The 20,017-nt window shown below is 45.1% G+C and overlaps 1 protein-coding gene across 1 annotated transcript in view; it reads right to left on the bottom strand.

Annotated features, from left to right (window-relative positions):
• The window catches only part of LOC115095298 (alcohol dehydrogenase 1C-like), a 67,679-nt gene extending 47,865 nt beyond the window's left edge, over positions 1 to 19,814 (bottom strand). The window contains exons 1-2 of the mRNA XM_029608797.1: positions 19,589 to 19,814; positions 16,436 to 16,537 (exon numbers count right to left, since the gene is read on the bottom strand). Of these exons, the coding sequence (XP_029464657.1) occupies positions 16,436 to 16,537; positions 19,589 to 19,606 (120 nt within the window). The 5' untranslated portion in view covers positions 19,607 to 19,814. The remainder of the gene's footprint in view (positions 1 to 16,435; positions 16,538 to 19,588) is intronic.
• Positions 19,815 to 20,017: the final 203 nt, after the last annotated feature.

The raw sequence follows: 20,017 nt of genomic DNA, 5'->3' as shown, positions 1-20,017 counted from the left end.
CCTCCAAGCTGGCCAAAAGTTTCCTGGGAGTCCAACGGGGTTCCGGGAGCGATTTCTTGCCGCGAATCGTTTTCGTACGGAAAATGGCGCCGGCAGGAGATCGAGTGCAGGAGGTCGTTCAGCGGCGGTCCGGAACCCCCGCTGAACGACCTCCTGCAGTCGATCTCCTGCCGGCGCCACTTTCCGTACGAAAACGAGTTGCGGCAAGAAATCGCTCCTGGAAACCCGCTGGACTCCCAGGAAACTTTTGGCCAGCTTGGGGGGGCCTCCTGACCCCCACAAGACTTGCCAAAAGTCCAGCGGGGGTCCGGAATGACCTCCTCCGTCGAATTGTTTTTGTCTATGGCCGCCGCCATTTTGCGGCGGCCATTTTGAAAAATGGCGCCGGCTGAAGACAACACGATTCTATTGAGGGGACCGTTCCGGACCGCCGCCGTTCTGGACCACCGCCGGATCCCCAGGTAATTTAAAGCATTTGGGGGGGGTTCGGGAGGGTGGGGGATTTAATTTAAAGGGTCGGGGAGGGTTTTAGGGGGGTTTAGTGTGCCGGCTCACGATTTTAACGATTTTTCACGATAGTTTACACACCCAAACGGCAACAATACGATTCCCTCCCCCTCCCAGCCGAAATTGATCGTTAAGACGATCGAGGACACGATTCACATCTCTATTGCTTACTTGAAAGTCACCATATGATTCCTTTTAACTCCCCAAATCACCACAATTTGAAGGAGGGCTATTTGATACATAGATCATTCCTAGAATAGACCATATTGCAACTCAGATTATCTGCTTGAATATTGATTACATCTGCCATTTGAGATGGCGACAAAAACTTTCAATTCTTGCCACTGAAGCAATAATTTATTTACTTAGATTTTTATATTCTGCTTTTTAGCACTTCAAAATAGATTACATTCAGGTACTATAGGTATTTCCCTATCCCCACACTACTTCTTATAGTCTAATTTTGTACCTGAGGCAGTGAAAGATAAAGTGACTTGCCCAAGGTCACAAGGATCAACAGCATGATTTGAACCTTGGTTTCCAACCTGCTGCTTTAACCACTATGCTGCTCCTCCGCTCCTTAAGAAGCTTACCCCCAAGAAACTTGAGAGCCTTTGATACCTCCTTAATGAATTATATACATTATAACTGTGGCATTGGTAGGCAATCTCTTGATTATGTGATCCAGTAGCAAAGATACAAAATCCAGCAAAGCCAATCAAGTTGCTCTGGCTTGTAACTTGCCTTCTTGGTATTATTTATTTATTTGTATGTTTTTATATACCGAAGTTTAGCGCTGGCCTTCACTCCGGTTTACAGGAATAACAACAGTTTACATGAATAGTCAAACGGTTTACATTAAATAACTGTGGGAAGCGGCGCAGACCATCAATCCGAAATACAGTTATAACAATGGTTTCCATGAACAGTCAAACTGTTTACATTAATAATTGTAGAAGAGGGTATAACAAGGGTTTACATGAATAACTGTAGGAGAGGGTATAACAAGAGTTTATATGAACAGTCTTACTATGTACATTAATACCAATGGGGGTATGGTTTAGTGATTATATCAGCTAGTTTTAGGGGATTCACCAACTGCCCAAGACTGTGTGTCTTCCAACCTGTTAAACTGGTATCAGCCATCACCTTTACCCAGGCAGGGGTCTCTAGATCCAGTCCTGCAATATAACCACTACTGCAATATTATCTTAAGGGTTTATGGTACTGAAATCCATTTAAAAGAGTTTTAAGACTAGGAATTCCAACTTAAGAGCAAAGTTCTCTGCAGAGGTCTCATGTGCACCTTCGCCCAGGGAACTACATCCAATGCAGCTGCCATGGTACTGAAAAGACCCTACATACAGATAGTGCCCAGTGGATAATAAAGCAAGGCTTGATGATTCTCCACTGGACCCCTGTTCCCTTAGTCAACCACAGCTTTTCTTCTTGTTGAACCAGGTCCTCAGATAAACCAGTCTGAGATGACTGGAGAAATTGACTTTTGGAGAAATTGACTATCCAATTGAATTTTTGCAGAAGTTGAACCTTTCTGTTGTGGTCTGTACACTTTTCCAAACTGAGTGCGCCCTAATTAACCAGTCGTGCAGATAAGGATGTACCAAAAATCTCTTTCTTGTGCAAAGCTGGTGCAACAACTGTTACGATTCCTGCCTGCGAAGCTATTCTCTGCGAGCAGGCCTCTCCACCCACCTGCTTTCCCTGACGTGGCAGGATGCCGCCAACTTCGTTCACTGAGGCCTGGAGGCTGTGGCCGTCTCCATTCCTGCGCGGCAGGGCCGAGCCTGCCGGGAGCCATCCTTCGCGGCTATGGCCGCCGCTACCGACATCGCCCCTGTGGCCTAGTATCGCCGCTGAAATCCCTCCTGTGCAGCCGGGGGAAGCCGCTGCACTCCTGCTGACAACCACAGCCTGGAGGCTGCTTTTAAGGCCTGCCAGCCTGCCTCCATGGCCGGGCCCACGACGTCACCGATGGGGTCCTCATCCGGCAGCCTGGAGGCTGCCCCGAAGCCTGCCTGCCGTTTTCTGCGCCTCCGCGCCGAGATGCAGGAGAGCACCACTGTCCATGGTCGTTCTTCTCTCCTCTGCCTTCCCTTAGGCGCCAGCGCGTGCCTCTTCACAACATTTAAAGGGCCAGCCACAGGAAGTGTTGCTGGTTCCTCCTGATGATGACTTCCTGCTTCAGCCCTATAAAAGGGATTCTTCTTCAGTCTCTTGTCTGTGTTCCTTTGTCGATCCAGGCCCTCCGTGGTCTCCTTGTTATGACGGCTTCATGTTGTCTTGTTCCTGACCCTGATGTCTTCAGATGTCTCTGTGTTCCTGACGTCCTTCGTCCATACTTCCAGATGTTCTCAGTTTCCTGCTGATCTTTGTCTCCTGGGGTTCCTCGTCCAGGCTTCCCGATGTCTCGCTTCCTGATGTATCAGCTTTCCTGATGTTCTTCTCCAGTGCCTTCAAGTTTTCCTGACCTGCCAGCTTCATAGTTCTTCGGGTGACACTTCTCCGTCATTGGAGTTGCTGGCAGCTGGATTCGTTTCCTGCGCTCCTGAGCCTTCTTGACCTGCCAACTCTTGTGGTTCTCCGGGGGACACCGGCTTCATCACTGGAGTCTCACCTGGGCTGGATTCTTCTCCTGCACTCGTCCCACTCTCCGCGTGGTCTGTGACCAGTCTCTTTAGGCTGTGTAGGGTGCGCAGTGGGACAGGGTGGTCCGTGACCAGTCCCACGGGTGGACTGTGTAGGGCGCCCTGAGAGACAGTGCCAATGTCTACCTCCCAGCTTCTCGCCTCGTCTGTGATGTCTTCGCTTCAGCCCTTGTCTATGATGTCTTCGCTTCAGCCCTCATCTGCGATGTCTTTGCCTCAGTCCTAGTCCAAAGTCTTGTGATGCCTCAGCTTCTCGCCTTGTCTATGATGTCTTTGCTTCAGCCCTCATCTGTGATGTCTTCCATGTTCCAAGGACTCCGTCTGCCCTCGTCCTCTGTCCGGCCTACCGTCCATTGCCATACATCAATCAACATTGCGTTGTTGGTTGTCCGGGGCGTGCAGGTCTGGTTGAGGGTCGGACCTTGTTCCCTATTCTTGCTTTAGCCTTGTCCTGCTCTCGTTACCCATGCTCGCATCTCCCACTTCAGAGATGACTGCGCTCCTGTGCCTATAACCATAGCCGAAGGCCTCCAAGCCTCGGATCGTGACAGACTCCGAAGGCCTCCCAGCCCTCGGTCCTTAACAACTGCTGGAGGGTGCGCTCATGACAACAACCACCATCACCCTTGACATGATCCTAGGGACTGTGGCTAACCCAAAGGATAGGGCTTGAAATGAAAATGCTGATCTTTTCTCATTGGAATGCAAATAAACATCTCCATTACATCCAAGCAGGTCAAGGATTCCCTGTGTTACTACCCTTTTCAAAGCAATTAACTTTATGGATCCTGTCGACCCATTTATGATCTAAAATAAAAGAGAAATGCCCAACCTTCTTGAGAACCACAAAGTAAATGGAATAAATACCATGTTCTTTGGAACTGGAACTACAGTGCTTAATTCAAGAAGCCTTCCTAGTGCCAGTCTGAAGGTTTATCTCCTTCTGGATGAATGACAGGAAAAAACAAAGCAGCTGAAATGCATGGGAACAAACTCCCAGGCATAACCATGGCACTAAGACATACAGATTCATGGTAAACTGGACCCACTTCTGACAGAGTCTGATAGACAAATGCCCATCTCTTAAGCTGGAGATAGGGTACTCAAAAACTCATTATGCAGCTACTCAGGATTCTGACTCTGTGGCTCCCTCCTCACCAAGTTTGGGGATCCACATCCCTTCCTTGCTTAAATCTCCAGGAACCCCAGAATCTATTCTGGGCTGAAAGAGAATAAGGTAAACCGTTGGACCTGTCCTCTGGAAGTCTCGACATTTTGGATTCCCTCCAAGCTTTAGCCATCCTTCCAAGTTCTCTGAACAAAAGATCTCCTCTAAAGGGAAGTTTCTTCAAATAAGACTTTGAAATGGAATCAGTGGACCAGTTTCACAACCAGAGAAGTTTCCTTTCTGCTACTATGAACATCATACCTCTGGTGGAGGTATGCACCAAATCAAAAGTGTCATTGGCCAACTAAGCAGCCACAGGCTCCAACTGAGTGACAGATTCTAATATATTGCCACTGGCCTCCAGGAACTCCTCTTGGACGTATTGAGGTACAAGAAAATAAGAATTTGCCACCATACAGCTACATGCCTTATTCTGTAGAGCTCCACTTGCTGCCTCAAAAGCCTGCCTCAACACCAACTCTGTTTTCCCATCTTAGGGGACCTTCAGTGCAGCTCTGCTTTCCACTGGGATAGAGGTCACTTGGTTACTGAATACATCAAGGTATCTACTCTCTGAAACTTAAACTTTTGTTTCTGCTGTGCTACCAAGGGATATAAATTAGCCAAAGTGCCCCCACCTTTAAAAGTAGTCTCTGGAGAAATCCATTCGGGAACCCTGAACCACCTGAAACAAGAGAACAACCTTAGATGATTACATTATGCTGACTATAATAGGGTCCTCAGAAGATGGTGAAGTCACTTCCTTCTTATCATCCACTATATTCAGAGTCTGCAGGAATTGTGTAATCAGGAAGGAAATCCAGTCTTTTTATGAAAAGTGTTAAGGTAATGAGATTTGGTTTGTTTAGGTACCAACATTTGTTAATTAAGACAGTAGTGAGTCACTCAGGCTGATTAACTGAAGTGTTAAGGTTGTGTGATTGATTTGATTAGGTACCATCAATTGTTATCAGAACAGCAGCGAGCCACTCAGGACAACAAACTGTAGTGTAAATCTCCAAACGGACTGTTTTGTACTAATTTACCTTAGAAGCACAAGATATATTGCAAGGGAAGAGCTCAGTAACCCACACTCCAGTGGGAGCACTGAGAGGAGATGATCACCTTGCTGGTAGCTGAATGGAATCAGTAAGTTTAGCTTGGGAAATGTTTTTAAAAGTATTTGGGAGAAGTAGACTATTGGGGTCTATTATTTAGTGTGTTTGTGATTTTAATAGTCAGTAAGGCAGTTAATAAGCAGAACTGGTGCTGCCTTGGAGAAAGAAGGTCTCATGATCAGAGATCATCAACCTGGTGTAGCAGGAAAGGATCCTGTAGCAAGGACCTGCTCCCCAGGTGGTGCATTGTCCTCTCACACTGAGCATGTGTCTCCCAGGGCTACCCCCAGGAGGGAAGGATAGTGTAGGCCGTCATAGTTGGTGATTCGATTATTAGGAATGTAGAAAGTTGGGTGGCTGGTGGGCGTGAGGATCGTATGGTAACATGCCTACATGGAGCGAAGGTGGAGGACCTCACGCGTCACCTAGATAGGATTTTAGACAGTGCTGGGGAGGAGCCAGCTGTCATGGTACACGTGGGAACCAACAACATAGGAAAATGTGGAAGGGAAGTTCTGGAAGCCAAATTTAGGCTCTTAGGTAGAAAGCTTAAATCCAGAACCTCCAGGGCAGCATTCTCCCAAATGCTCCCTGTTCCACTCTCAAGTCCCCAAGACAGGTAGAGCTCCGGAGTCTCAATGCGTGGATGAGATGATGGTGCAAGGAAGAAGGATTCAGTTTTGTAAGGAACTGGGGAATCTTTTGGGGAAAGGGAGTCTTTTCTGAAGGGATGGGCTCCACCTTAACCAGTGTGGAACCAGGCTGCTGGCACTAACCTTTAAAAAGGAGATAGAGCAGCTTTTAAACTAGAACAAAGGGGAAATCTGACAGTCACTCAGCAGCATATGGTTCAGAGGGAGGTATCTTAAAAGGATACTATGCCTTATAATTAGGGCATCCCAAAAGTGAGGTTCCAATAATAAGAAAAGTAGTCCAAATGCCTATAATTAAAATCTCACCTGAGCTAAAAGATTCCAATTTATTCTTATCAATTGAAAATCAGAATGAAAATACAAACAAAAAACACACTTTGAAATGTTTGTATGCTAATGCCAGAAGTCTAAAACATAAGATGGAAGAATTAGAATGTATAGCAATAAATGAAGACATAGAATTAATTGGCATCTCAGAGACATGGTGGAAGGAGGATAACCAATGAGACAGTGCTATACCAGGGAACAAATTATATTGCAATGACAGAGAGGAGCATCTGGGAGGCGGGGTGGTGCTTAATGTCCAGCATGGTATAGAGTCCAACAGGATAAAGATCGTGCATGAAACTGAATGCACAATCAAATCTTTATGGGTAGAAATCCTTTGTGTGTTGGGGAAGAGTATAATGATAGGAATATACAACCATCCACCTAGCCAAGTTGGTGAGATGGACAGTGAAATTATAAGAGAAATTAGGGAAACTAACCAAATTGGTAGTGCAGTAGTAATGGGAGATTTCAATCACCTCATATTGACTGGGTAAATATAACATCAGGACATTCTAGAGAGATAAAGGTCCTGTGTTATGCTCAGGCTTGTGAACCCATGGACTGACGTTGAGGATGGTATACCTTAGGAAGTGGATCCGTAGGTTCTCTCGTTGGGTGGCGAGGCAGAACAGAAGAAGTGACCAGGTGACCCTCGGCACTGGAGACTGAGGTGACTGTGGAGGCAGACGAAGAGTCGTGACGTCAAGGAGAGGAACTGTGTCTTCGCCACTGGAAGCCCACGGTCCCCCCAGGAGGAGCCCGTAGGGACCCAGACCGCTTGGACTAAGGTGGACCTTTGAGAGGTCAAGGAGTTGAGAGATCGGTGCAAGGGCTAACTGGAGTTTCACCCCTGGAAGTCCGTGGTCCCCCCGGGAAGAGTCCGTAGGGACCCGGGCCGCTGGGACTTAGGTGGGCCCTTGGAGACGATAGTCCAAAAGAAGTCCAAGGTCAAGTGCCAGAGGTTTGTTGCTTATCAGTCCAAGGTCACACACCAAGGGATCGCCGCTTGCCAGTCCGAAGTTACACACCAGGAATCACCGCTTGTCAGTCAGAAGTCACACACCAGGGATCACCGCTTGCCAATCCGAAGTCAGGAACCAGGAACACTAAGACAAGACAGGAACCAGGAACAAGGATCTAAAGTATGAGAAGACTCACTGAAGCAAGCAGACCTGACTAACCCAAAAGTTGCCAAGTCAAGGAATGAGCAGAGGAAGCCTCCTTTTATACTTCCTCTGCTCTGGCTCATTGAAGACAGCTGAAGATAGTTAAAGGGATGAGGTCCCTTTAAATCTAGCTAGGAGGCACGGCCTCGCACCTAAGATGGCGGCGGCCATTTTGGATTTCCTTAGCGGAAGAAAGGCTGCCTGACGCCGCGAGGGAGGAGCAGGGATAGCTCCCCACCCGGTGGCCATACTGGGGACCCGTGCCGGAGCGACAGGCACGGACTCATAGGCCTCCCCCGATGCTTCCGCAGTGGATTGCCACCACGGGCAAGGTAGGGGGCCGCAGCCATGGACATCCACGGCCACCGAACACAACATCCTGGGTGGAATAAATGACAGTTTTATGGAGCAATTGGTTCAGGAACTGACAAGAGAGGAAGCAATTTTAGATCTACTTCTCAGTGGAGCACAAGATTTGGTTAGAGAGGAAATGGTGGTGGGGCCGCTTGGCAATAGTGATCATAATATGCTCAGATTTGAATTAATGACTGGAAGGGGGACAATAAGCAAATCCATGGCTCTAATGCTAAACTTTCAAAAGGGAATCTTTGATAAAATGAGAAAAATAGAAAACAACTGTAAGGAGCAACTACAAAGGTAAAAGGTGTGCAAAAGGCGTAGGCATTGTTAAAAAATACCATCCTAGAAACAGTCCAGATGTATTCCAAACATTAAGAAAGGTGAAAGGAAGGTAAAACAATTACTGGCATGGTTAAAAGGTGAGGTGAAAGAATCTATTTTAGCCAAAAGATCTTCATTCAAAAATTGGAAGAAGGATCCAACAGAAGAAAATAGGATAAAGGATAAGCATTGGCAAGTTAAATGTAAGATATTGATAAGACAGGCTAAGAGATAATTTGAAAAGAAGTTAGCTGTAGAGGCAAAAACCCAAAGTAAAAACTTTTTAAAATATATCCAAATCAGAAAGCCTGTGAGGGAGTCAGTTCGACCGTTAGATGATCACGAGATTAAAGCGGCACTTAGAGAAGATAAGGCAATTGCGGAAAGATTAAACAATTTCTTTGCTTCGGTGTTTACTGACGAGGATGTTGGGGAGATACCAGTTCCGGTGAAGGTTTTCATGGGTAATGATTCAGATGGACTGATCCAAATCACGGTGAACCTAGAAGATGTGGTAGGCCTGATTGACAAACTGAAGAGTAGTAAATCACGTGGACCAGATAGTATACCAGTGATGGCTAACCTATGACACGCGTGTCAGAGGTGACACGCCGAGACTTTTTGCTGACACGCGCAGCGTTTCGTGGACTATTGGGAATTTTTTTTTTAATCGGCTGCGCCGAGCCTTTAAAACTAGTTTTTTAGTATCCCTCCACCCCCCCAATGCCCCTGGGCGCAGCAACAGGCAGATAGGCAGGGCCGCGGCCCGAAGAAAAGATCACGTTTAAACGCGCTGATGCTCCTCCTCCTTCCTGCCTGTGTGGCCCCAGAAGTAAACGTTGCCGGAGCCACGTGGCCTGGAAGGAGGTGAAGCATCGGCATGTGCAGAAGAGGAACGGCGCTTGCGTTTACGGGCAGCTGCGAATCCCAAGTTGCAGCGGCCTGAGAAGAGGAAGAGGCCTGGTAGCAGGGCTGCCTCAGAGCCCATCCTGCGACGACTCGCGAAGAGGAGGCCCAGAGGTGAGAGAGAGGCTGAGGGTCTGTAGAGGGTGTGTGTGTGCGTGTATGAGATGAGTTGAGAGATTGTGTGTGAGAGTGAGGACCTGAATGTTTGCAGAGACGGCATGTGCTTGAGCAAGACAGCATGTGAGAGTGAGAGAGCGCCTGTGTGTGTGAGAGAAATACAAGTGAGAATGAGAACCTGTGTGTCTGAGGGAAGAAGATGGAGAGAAAAGAAACAGAAAAAAAGACAATATAAAAGGAATTGGCAAAAAAATAAGAAAGGGAAGGTGGGAAAAAAAGCCTGTGACCAACCAATTAGAAAATGAAGATCAGACAGCAAAGGTAAACAAAATAAATTACTTTTTAGTGATTGGCACATGTAATCTTTGGGAATGTGCAAGAATAGCGCTTTCTCTATGCGGATCTCACAATGTACGAGATCAGCATGGAGAAAATGGAAGCCCACGGGGCCTGCACAGAGGAGGCAGCAGAATGGGCTTTAGTGTCAGTAGCAGCAATCGGCACCTCCCCAATAGCCATGCGGCATCAGTGGCAGCAGAGGAATGAGAGAGGTTCTGAGGTTGCTGGCAAAAGAGAGGGGGGTCTGCCTTTAGTGTGTGCATGTGAATGAATGGGATTCTGCATGGGGGTGTATGTGTGTGAATGCATGGGTGCCTGTGCGTGAGAATGAATTGGTGCCTGCCTGGAGGATGGAGCGGGAGTGGTGTGAAAATGAATGGGAGCCTGCCTGGGGGGTGTGTGTGTGTGGGAGCCAGTGAGTGTGAGAGCATGAGTGTGTGTGAGAAAATCCAGGGGAGTAAGAGTTTGGGGGGGGGGGGGGGGAGGGGGAGAGAGTGTTTTAATTGAAGATTTAGCCAATGAAATTCAGCAACAAAAAAATTACTAAGCAGGTAAGGTAAAGAATTATTTGTTTTTGCTTTATTAATAAATACAGAACATATATTAAAATTATAACTTTTTGTTATTAATATTAGAGCTACAAATATCACAAAATTATGGATTTATCTAGAAGTGACACACCACCCGAGTTATGCTCTGTTTTTTTTATGAATTTTGACACACTGAGCGCGAAAGGTTGGCCATCACTGTAGTATACACTCCAGGGTTCTGAAGGAACTAAAAAATTAAATTTCAGATCTATTAGTAAAAATTTGTAAACTATCATTAAAATCATCCATTGTATCTGAAGACTGGAGGGTGGTTAATGTAACCCCGATATTTAAAAAGGGCTCTTGTGGTGATCCGGGAAACTACAGACTAGTTAGTCTGACTTCAGTGCCAGAAAAAATAGTAGAAAGTGTTCTAAAGATCAAATTCACAAAACATATCAGAAAACATGGTTTAATGGAACAAAGTCAGCATGGCTTTACCCAGGGCAAGTCTTGCCTCACAAATCTGCTTCACTTTTTTGAAGGAGTTAATAAACATGTGGATAAAGGTGAACCGGTAGATATAGTATACTTGGATTTTCAGAAGACGTTTGACAAAGTTCCTCATGAGAGGCTTCTAGGAAAAGTAAAAAGTCATGGGATAGGTGGTGATGTCCTTTCATGGATTGCAAACTGGCTAAAAGACAGAAAACAGAGAGTAGGATTAAATGGACAATTTTCTCAGTGGAAGGGAGTGGACAGTGGAGTGCCTCAGGGATCTGTATTGGGACCCTTACTTTTCAATATATTTATAAATGATCTGGAAAGAAATACGACGAGTGAGATAATCAAATTTGCAGATGACACAAAATTGTTCAGAGTAGTTAAATCACAAGCAGATTGTGATAAATTGCAGGAAAACCTTGTGAGACTGGAAAATTGGGAGTCCAAATGGCAGATGAAATTTAATGTGGATAAGTGCAAGGTGATGCATATAGGGAAAAATAACCCATGCTATAATTACACAATGTTGGGTTCCATATTAGGTGCTACAACCCAAGAAAGAGATCTAGGTGTCATAGTGGATAACACAATTTCTCATATTTTCCAGAAAGCACTGAAATTCTCACACACACACACATGTGCGCACGCTTCCCATTCACTCTCAATGTGCCTATGTCTTTTGACAGTAATTCTGGCAGATCAACAGCTTCTGTGCGAGAGAATTGCTGTGCTGAGCTTTCTCTCTCAGCTCTGCCATCTGATTGCTGGAATTCTCATCTGCCAGACCCCAGAGAATCCTTACACTGATTTTGATGTAAGCTTAATTAATCTCTGGAGATTCTTTGGGGAAGATTTTACCCTATTTTCATCAATTCAATACCCCCTTCTTTATATGGTATGGTTGAAAATGTTTTTTAGGAATTTTTGAGCCTTTTTTAAAATTCCTATAAGGTACGGATTACTTAGCTAGCTGAAAACTCACACGTATTCTTCCAACTGCCACCTCATTGTAGTTTCCCCAAACTTTTCATGAAATGGAGGAAGTTACTTAATTTGCATAGACACTGACCGCAATCCAGGACTGCATTGCCCTGAAATAAGAGTCCACAGCAACAGCCATCTAAAACTGACTCAGTGGGGTTATTGGACCAGGATTCAATTTTTAATTAAAAAATTTGACTCTGGAACCAACTTTATTGCCCAGTTTGCCCTTTTTGACTAATTTAAAGTGATCCAGAGGCTTTTCCAAGGTCATATCAAGGGTGAAAGTGAATACAAATTAAAAATTTCCCAATGATTTTCTCCCAAACCACCAATTCTTCAGGGGTCTCTCAATCTCCCTCAGGCGTTTCTCAAATAATTTTCTTCTCTTAAACCATGGCAGAGTTCTTTTTTTGTTTCAGTCCTGACATTTTCCATTTGAGCCTATTTAAAATGTTTTAAAGCGCATCAAATGTCACCTTGGGGGTAAAAAAGCTGGGGATGCTGCTGCTGAAAAACAGCTGATTTATGGCTTCTGATGGGCAGCGGCAGCATTCCCACGGCTGCTACTGTCAATTCTATCGGGACCCGTAGCTCCTGAAAGCTAACCGTGATGATCACGGCTCGGTGCTCAGCCTCTTCCTGCAGCGGCAGAAGGCATCAGGGGGACTGGCAGCTGTCACAAATAGGGATGTGCATTCGTTTGCAACGAAATAGGAAATAAAGACGTTGCATTTCAGGGGGCTGACAAAACGAAAGGAAAACCCACGAAATTTTGTGTGGTTTTCCTATCGTTTCTTTCAGGGGAGGAGAAAAAGCACATTAAAAAAAAAAAAACCCCAAACCCACCTCAACCTTTCAAATTTAATTAATTACAAACCCCCACCATCCTGACCTCCAAGACTCGCCCAAACCCCCCCCCCCCAAGACTTGCCGAAAGTCCCTGGTGGTCCAGCGGGGGTCCCGGGAGCGATCTCCCCCTCTCGGGCCGTCGACTGCCAGTAATCAAAATGGTGCCAGTGGCCCTTTGCCCTTACCATGTGACAGGGGCTACCGGTGCCATTGGTCAGCCCCTGTCAAATAGTAGGAGCAATGGATGGCCCATTGCTCCTACCATTTGACAGGGGCTCCTACCATTTGACAGGGGCTGACCAATGGCACCGGTAACCCCTGTCACATGGTAAGGGCAAAGGGCCACCGGCGCCATTTTGATTACTGGCATTCGACGGCCGGAGAGGGGGAGATCGCTCCTGGGACCCCCGCTGGACCACCAAGGACTTTTGGCAAGTCTTGGGGGGGGTCGAGAGGGTGGGGGGATTATAGTTAAATAATTTGCAGGGTTGGGGTGGGGGTTTTTTCGGGTTTTTCCCGAAATAGGAACGAAAAAAGTTTTCGGGTTTGGGGAGTGGACCAAAATGGCCTACCCTGGACCCAAAAACGAAACACCAACAAAAAAAATATGTGTGCATATCTTTAGTAACAAAACTATGACTTTGTCTTTTTGCGGATTACACTAAGATCTGCAACAGAGTGGACATGCCGGAAGGAGTGGAGAGAATGAGACGGGATCTAAGGAAACTGGAAGAGTGGTTGAAGATATGGCAGCTGAGATTCAATGCCAAGAAGTGCAAAGTCATGCATATGGGGAGTGGAAATCCGAATGAACTGTATTTGATGGGGGGGGAAAGGCTGATGTGCACGGAGCAGGAGAGGGACCTTGGGGTGATAGTGTCTAATGATATGAAGTCTGCGAAACAATGTGACAAGTGCCAGAAGAATGCTGGGCTGCATAGAGAGAGGAATATCGAGTAAGAAAAGGGAAGTGATTATTCCCTTGTACAGGTCCTTGGTGAGGCCTCACCTGGAGTACTGTGTTCAGTTCTGGTGACCGTATCTACAAAAAGACAAAGACAAGATGGAAGCGGTACAGAGAAGGGCGACCAGGAAGGTGGAGGATCTTCATCGGATGACGTACGAGGAGAGATTGAAGAATCTAAATATGTACACCCTGGAGGAAAGGAGGAGCAGAGGTGATATGATACAGACTTTCAGATACTTGAAAGGTTTTAATGATCCAAAGACAACGACAAACCTTTTCCGTAGGAAAAAAATCAGCAGAACCAGGGGTCACGATTTGAAGCTCCAGGGAGGAAGATTCAGAACCAATGTCAGGAAGTATTTCTTCACGGAGAGGGTGGTGGATGCCTGGAATGCCCTTTCAGAGGAAGTGGTGAAGACCAGAACTGTGAAGGACTTCAAAGGGGCGTGGGATAAACACTGTGGATCCATAAATTCAAGAGGCCGCCAATGAAGAGGGGGGGACTCGCCAGAATGATGGCTACTGCCTGGAGACAATACCCTTATTCAATAAACATATACATGGTTACTGTGACTCCAACATCACTCTAAGCTTCAACAGCAAGAGGAAATATGGAAAAAAGGATTTGCACTCACAAAGAGGGGAGTAGCTGGCTTGTTACAGCGGTTACTACCCCAAACCAAATAAGCCTGATACTTCACTTTCAATGCATATCCAGCATAGTTCTCTGCTTCAACGGCAGGGCTGAAGAAAAACTGATACTTCACACATCCAGCAGAGCTCTCTGCTTCAACGGCAGGGGAGAAGAAAAAAGGGTTCGCACTCACAAAGCGGGGAGTAGCTGGCTTGTTACGGCGGTTACTACCCCAAACCAAATGTGCCTGATACTTCACTTTTGATGCATATCCAGCATGGCTCTCTGCTTCAATGGCAGGGGAAAAGAAAAACAACCAATAAGGGCTGTATAACATAGTCTGGGTAAAACAAATAAGCATGGGTGTAGCTTGCTTATTGCGGCGGTTACTACCCCTAACTAATCAAGCTAGACATTTCACTTGGATGCAGCTCCATCACTGCTCTCTACATTAATGGTGGGGGTGGAAGGGAAATAGAACCAAGAGCTAAGAGAAACAGATAAGTATGAGAGAAAAAATGTGTGAGGCTTGCTGGGCAGACTGGATGGGCCGTTTGGTCTTCATCTGCCGTCATTTCTATGTTTCTATGTTTCTATGACTGACTTTCCCTCCTGTCGCGACAGATCAACACTGCCATGAACAAGACTCCCCAGTTCCTGGCTCCCCTAAGCAGCCCCTGTGGAGCTGCAAAAGTATTGTGGCTGCCTTCCAGACCCTTTTTAAAACCTGCTGCCACCATGGGAGCCAGGCTCATCTGCAGCATGACCCTGGCTGCACAGAACAGACCAACAAGGCCACCTCTCCCGTTGACACCCCAAACAGGGACCACAACAACCCTAGATCAGCTCCACAGTCTTTCTGCACCATCTTGGGCCATCACAGCGCCCCAGCCAAGTAAGTTTAAAATGTTATTTATTTTAAAAATCTTTCCCTATCTTTTATGTACAAAAAATTGTTACACCCTCAAATTAAATACATTTTAACCCCTGGTTTACAGATGCATGATCCTCAATCCTGGAGTGGGGGTGGGGGTGGGGGGGTGGGTGGGGATGACTCAGAGCCAACATCAGGAAATATTTCTTCATGGAGAGGGTGGTGGACTCTTGGAATGCCTTTCAAAATGGCATGGGATAAACACTATGGATCCCTAAAGGCTAGAGGAGCAGCAGCTACTACCCCTAACAGAAGGCATGGTTTTTACTACACTTAACCAATTAGCTTTCATGATTTTGACACAACTGCAACATCGCTCTCCACTTTGATGGCTGAGGGGAAAAAAAAGGAGAAATGGATTCAGAAGACAGGCAATGCTGGTCCTGGACAATGATACGCAGCTATTAGGGAAAAAAATGCTGGTCTAGTTCTGCAGCAATGTCCAATAGCAATGTACGTTCAAGCAGCATTGAATTATCATGTAGACTGATTACCCTGTAAAAATGTTGCTAGCAGAATTTTGTTATGGGTTTGTGAATTGCTTGGTTTTGCACAGAACAGCTGTTACTACCTTAACAGAAACATGGGGGAAACCTGCCTGGAGCAACAGTTACTACCATAAGAAACTTGCTAGGCAGACTGGAAGGACCATTTGGTCATTTTCTATGTTACAATGTAATTTCGTCATTGTTAACCACTTCTACAATAAGATCATTATCTCATGCATTTTGTCTTTTAAAGCCCCTGTTATCAGATCTTAAAAACTGATTACTAAGAGAAGAAAATCTTTAAAGAAGTTTCCGGCCAATTCTTAGAATTTTCCCCTTTAGGATCAAGTTTCTTCCTGGAACTTAGTAATAATGGAGGCATGGGATTTATTTATTTAATACAATGTCTATTCTGCTGATCCAAAATACTCAGTGAATTACAACATACACTCATAAAAAGTAATATTTTTATGTTTATTAAAATGTGTTAATCTCTTCTGCTGAGGCCCAAAGCAATGTACAAAATAGCATAGATATGTATGTATGTATGTTTGTATTTATTTAATAAAATTCCAATTCTGCCAATCCAAAATTCTCTGAAGATTATAATATACACAAATAAAAAGTATCAATATGTTTATGCTTCTTTTGCCAAGATAACTCTCAAACAGTTCCTACAGCCTGAATGTTGCCAGGATTTTATCAACGGTGTTCTTGTTACTGGGGAGTACTGGGAAGATTTTTGGTTAAGGGTGTGATTTAGTTAGTTAGTCAGTTATGTTAAAAATGAATATTCTGTACACATCATTAATGACTGCATAAAAGATCACATTTATTTCTAGTCCAGGGTAAAATAAAACAGGAAAAAAGAGTTGTTTTTCTACAAATTTCTACCTTGACGCGGATTTCATGAGCTCGAGGTGGTGGGACTTCCACTTCCTCAATGGAAAAGGGTTTCCCTGTTTCCCAGAGAACAGCTGCCTTGCATTTGATAACCTATAGAAATTGGGGATAAAACATTAAACATTGAATTACAATTGTGAGTTTAACTAAAATTATCCGTAAATTATGAACTGAAAGATTCTTTAATGATCCATTTTAATTTATGATAATTAAACCAGGTCTCATTGCGTTCAGGTCCAGTTTTGGGGGAATGCGACCTGTGTGCTTGCACAAGGTGCCATTCACTAGCAGACACCAATGCCCCCTCACAATTCAGCTGCAAAAGAGCTGCCTCTCTCTTTCCTGATACTGCCTGGAGGGCTGAGGAGTTGCTGCAGAACCAGGGCTGAAAAGTGGGTGCTGCCGGCTTCCTCGTGGCCCAGGAGGCCAAAAAACAGTTTCCAATCACCATCATCTTACACACCCACTACCTCCTTCCATGCTCACTTTCCATTCTCCTTCACCTTTAAATCTCTCTCACCTTCCATCCTATTCCTCACTCACTTCCCACCCTTCACCTTCCAATCACCTTCACCTTCCATAATCCCATCCTTCATCTTCCACGTTCTCAACTTCCATCCAACTCCTATCATCTTCCATCCTCTTATTTTCCACACTCCACTTCCAAATCCTCACAACTTCCATCCTACACTCTCTCTCACTTTCAAATTCCCTCATCCTCCACACTCCCCTCTCTCAACTTCCATCCATCCCCTCCCCTCCTTAACCTTTCAACCCTTCCCCTTCCCCTCTCCTCTCCCTCACTTTCTAACCCCATGATCTTCCATTCTTCTCTCTCCCTGCTCTTCCTCCCTCTCCAAACCCCCTCCCTCACAGCTGGTGATCGGTGCATATCATTTCCTCTTCTTGCCACCATCTCCTCTTCCTTTAGTACAGATGTGCTGTTTGAATCAAAACACGCAAGAGGGGGAGGAGTCGGTGGCAAGAGGAGGGAGTTAGAAGCACCAGCCCCCTGTGTATTGGGCCACAAGGTAGGTTGGGGAGGGGAGTGCAGCAGTTCATCTTCAGCTCTGCTGCATCCTGCAAGGTCAGAAGGATAAGGCAAGCTTCCAAGAAATCAGTGTTGACAGAAAAAAAAAGCAGTCAGAGCAGTTATTTTACTCTGCAATTCTTATTATACTTATTTTCCATTTCACTACTGTCATTTCCTTCCTTTTAGTGATTTTCTCCTTATGACTATTTCTCTTTCCTTCTCTCTCTTTCAATCTCCCTTGTCACCCCTTTGCTCCACAAATACCTGAGGCTTCTCTATGAACATTTATCTCTCTCTTTCCGGGTGACTCTTTAGTACCAAGTTCTCCCAGTAGCAGATGTTAGGCCAGATGTACTAAAGGATTTTTCCCATTTATCTATTATCTATTAAAACATTTATATGCCGCATTATCTTACGTCTAAATGGCATATAGTAATAACATTCAGAAAACCAATAAAATAACACTTAAAACAACATAAATGAAAATAAACTGTGAACATACATATAGCCTGGATGCACTCAGAGAGGTACTCACAGATTTAAGCAAAGACCTTCTCTTACAAATGTCTTTAGTTTTTTGTTTTATTTGAAGGATTTCAAATATACTTCCTTCCAAAGAGGTTCCAGAGGATAGAGCTTGCCAATGCAAACTTCTTTTCCTGTGTCTGTGCGGAAAATACTTGGTACATCCAGCCCAATATAGTCCGCCTTCTCTCCTCAGGAGAGGTGTAAGAAGAAATCTCCAAGAGGCCTGTCACACTCCACTGCTCCCTCCAGCTGGGAATGTGGCAGCCGCAACACTCAAGCTGACCTGGACAGATTTCACAGTATATAGAGTGGCCCAGGTGCCATTAGATGACATTTCTCATCCTATATTTTACAAGGGCTCATGGTTATTGTGTGAGGTTAAAGGTTGTGTTATGTTTACACTGGGAAAGTTCTGATTTCCTTAGGAAGTCAGATAAAGGCTAGGACTGGTGACTACTATGGAGAATTGTGGTAGCCCTTGCCCCAGGAGGGTGTTTGTTGGAAATATTAAATGTGTATGTTATGGTTAGAATGGGGAAGTTTCAAAAAGTGGTTCAAGGAACAGACCCAGTAGATGTGTGTTAGTGATGTGAGTGACTTGTGTTATGGTAGCCAATGGCTATTTTTTGAGAGTGTCTTCGGTACAGTTTGGCTCTGCAGAGGATTCTGCCCCCAGGCTGCACCCTGAATAACTGATTTCCCCACCCTGGGAGAGTTGGCACAAAGCTTCACAGCCTGAAGAACCACAGCAGCATCACTCACCCTGTGCTACCACCAGGAGGGGTCAGCTGAGGGAACACCAGGGTCATTAGGGTTAGGCCCCTAAACTTAGACATTCTGAATCAGGTGTAACAGGTTCCCAGATTGTGCCCCATCTCTCTCCAAATTCTAACTTCAGCTTTCTCCCCCTAACTCCCAGTCTCATTTTCTCTCTTCCTTGTCACCAGTTCTCCTGTCATTCATGCTTCCTCAGTTCATCTATTATTGCTTCTTCCATTTCACATTCTCTCCAGTTTTTCCCTCTCCTTCTTTATTTCTCAGTTCTTCTCTCATTGTCTCCCATAATCTCACTTTTTCTGGCTCTCCTCAGTTCCTTTCTCTTCCTTTTCCTCCCTACTTCCCTTCTCCTCCATTCACCTCTGTACCTTATTTCTCTTCTCATGGTCTCATCCCGTACCCCTTCCCAGATCAGTCAATTTATACCCCTTCCCAAAATGAAGTTGCAGTCATGAGAGGCTGCATGTAACTTAGACTACTCTCACTGATTCTGGCTCTTTAGAGTAAAGGCAAGGAAGCTGGCAGTCTCTCAGTTGCTGCCATTTCACCACCACTGGAGCAGGGGTAAGCAGGAAAATCTGATGGCAACCTGAACAAGAGTGCCACCTCTAGCCCAAGTCAAGAGATCAGTATATAATTAGACAAGCATTATATCTCTTATCTATTTTGTTTCTTGAACACAAGAATATATTTTTAGGTCTTTTTTATACAGAATTTTACTCTTTTATGATACATCACAACCCCCAAGTTTAGTTAAAAGTTTTTGCAAATGCTGGATCTACAAATAATTAGCCCATTCCACTTACTTTTCCAGTGGTCTCCATGTGTCTCTTTCTCTTGTAGCTGCCACCTCTCTGCACGGAGTCAAAGGCAGATTGCAAATTGTAGAGGTCACTAGCTCGTCCTTATAAATGGGACACACCCACATCTTCCTCCCCAACACAGCTACAATTTTCAAAGCTGATCTGTAAGCTCCACCTTCAGTGCATTTTTAATAGTAACCAGTAGGAAAAGGATTACAGCTCTTGCAGAACCTTGCTAGAGCATGTACATAAACACCTAACATACTGTGAGTGCAAGAAAGAACAATGAACAAATACATCTGAGCAATTGCCAAGGGGTAACTAGACTGTTTCACCATGCTAAAATGCATCTGAAATAGAGATAACCTTAGTCAATGATTTGCCAATTCTTGCACACTGTGCACCCTATGGAATTCTGCCAAGGCCTATCAG

This window comes from Rhinatrema bivittatum, chromosome 1 (genome assembly GCF_901001135.1).
Source record: "Rhinatrema bivittatum chromosome 1, aRhiBiv1.1, whole genome shotgun sequence".
NCBI classification, from domain to species: domain Eukaryota; kingdom Metazoa; phylum Chordata; class Amphibia; order Gymnophiona; family Rhinatrematidae; genus Rhinatrema; species Rhinatrema bivittatum.
The sequence above is the reverse complement of the archived record's forward strand: the minus strand, read 5'-3'. Positions and strand labels throughout refer to the sequence as shown.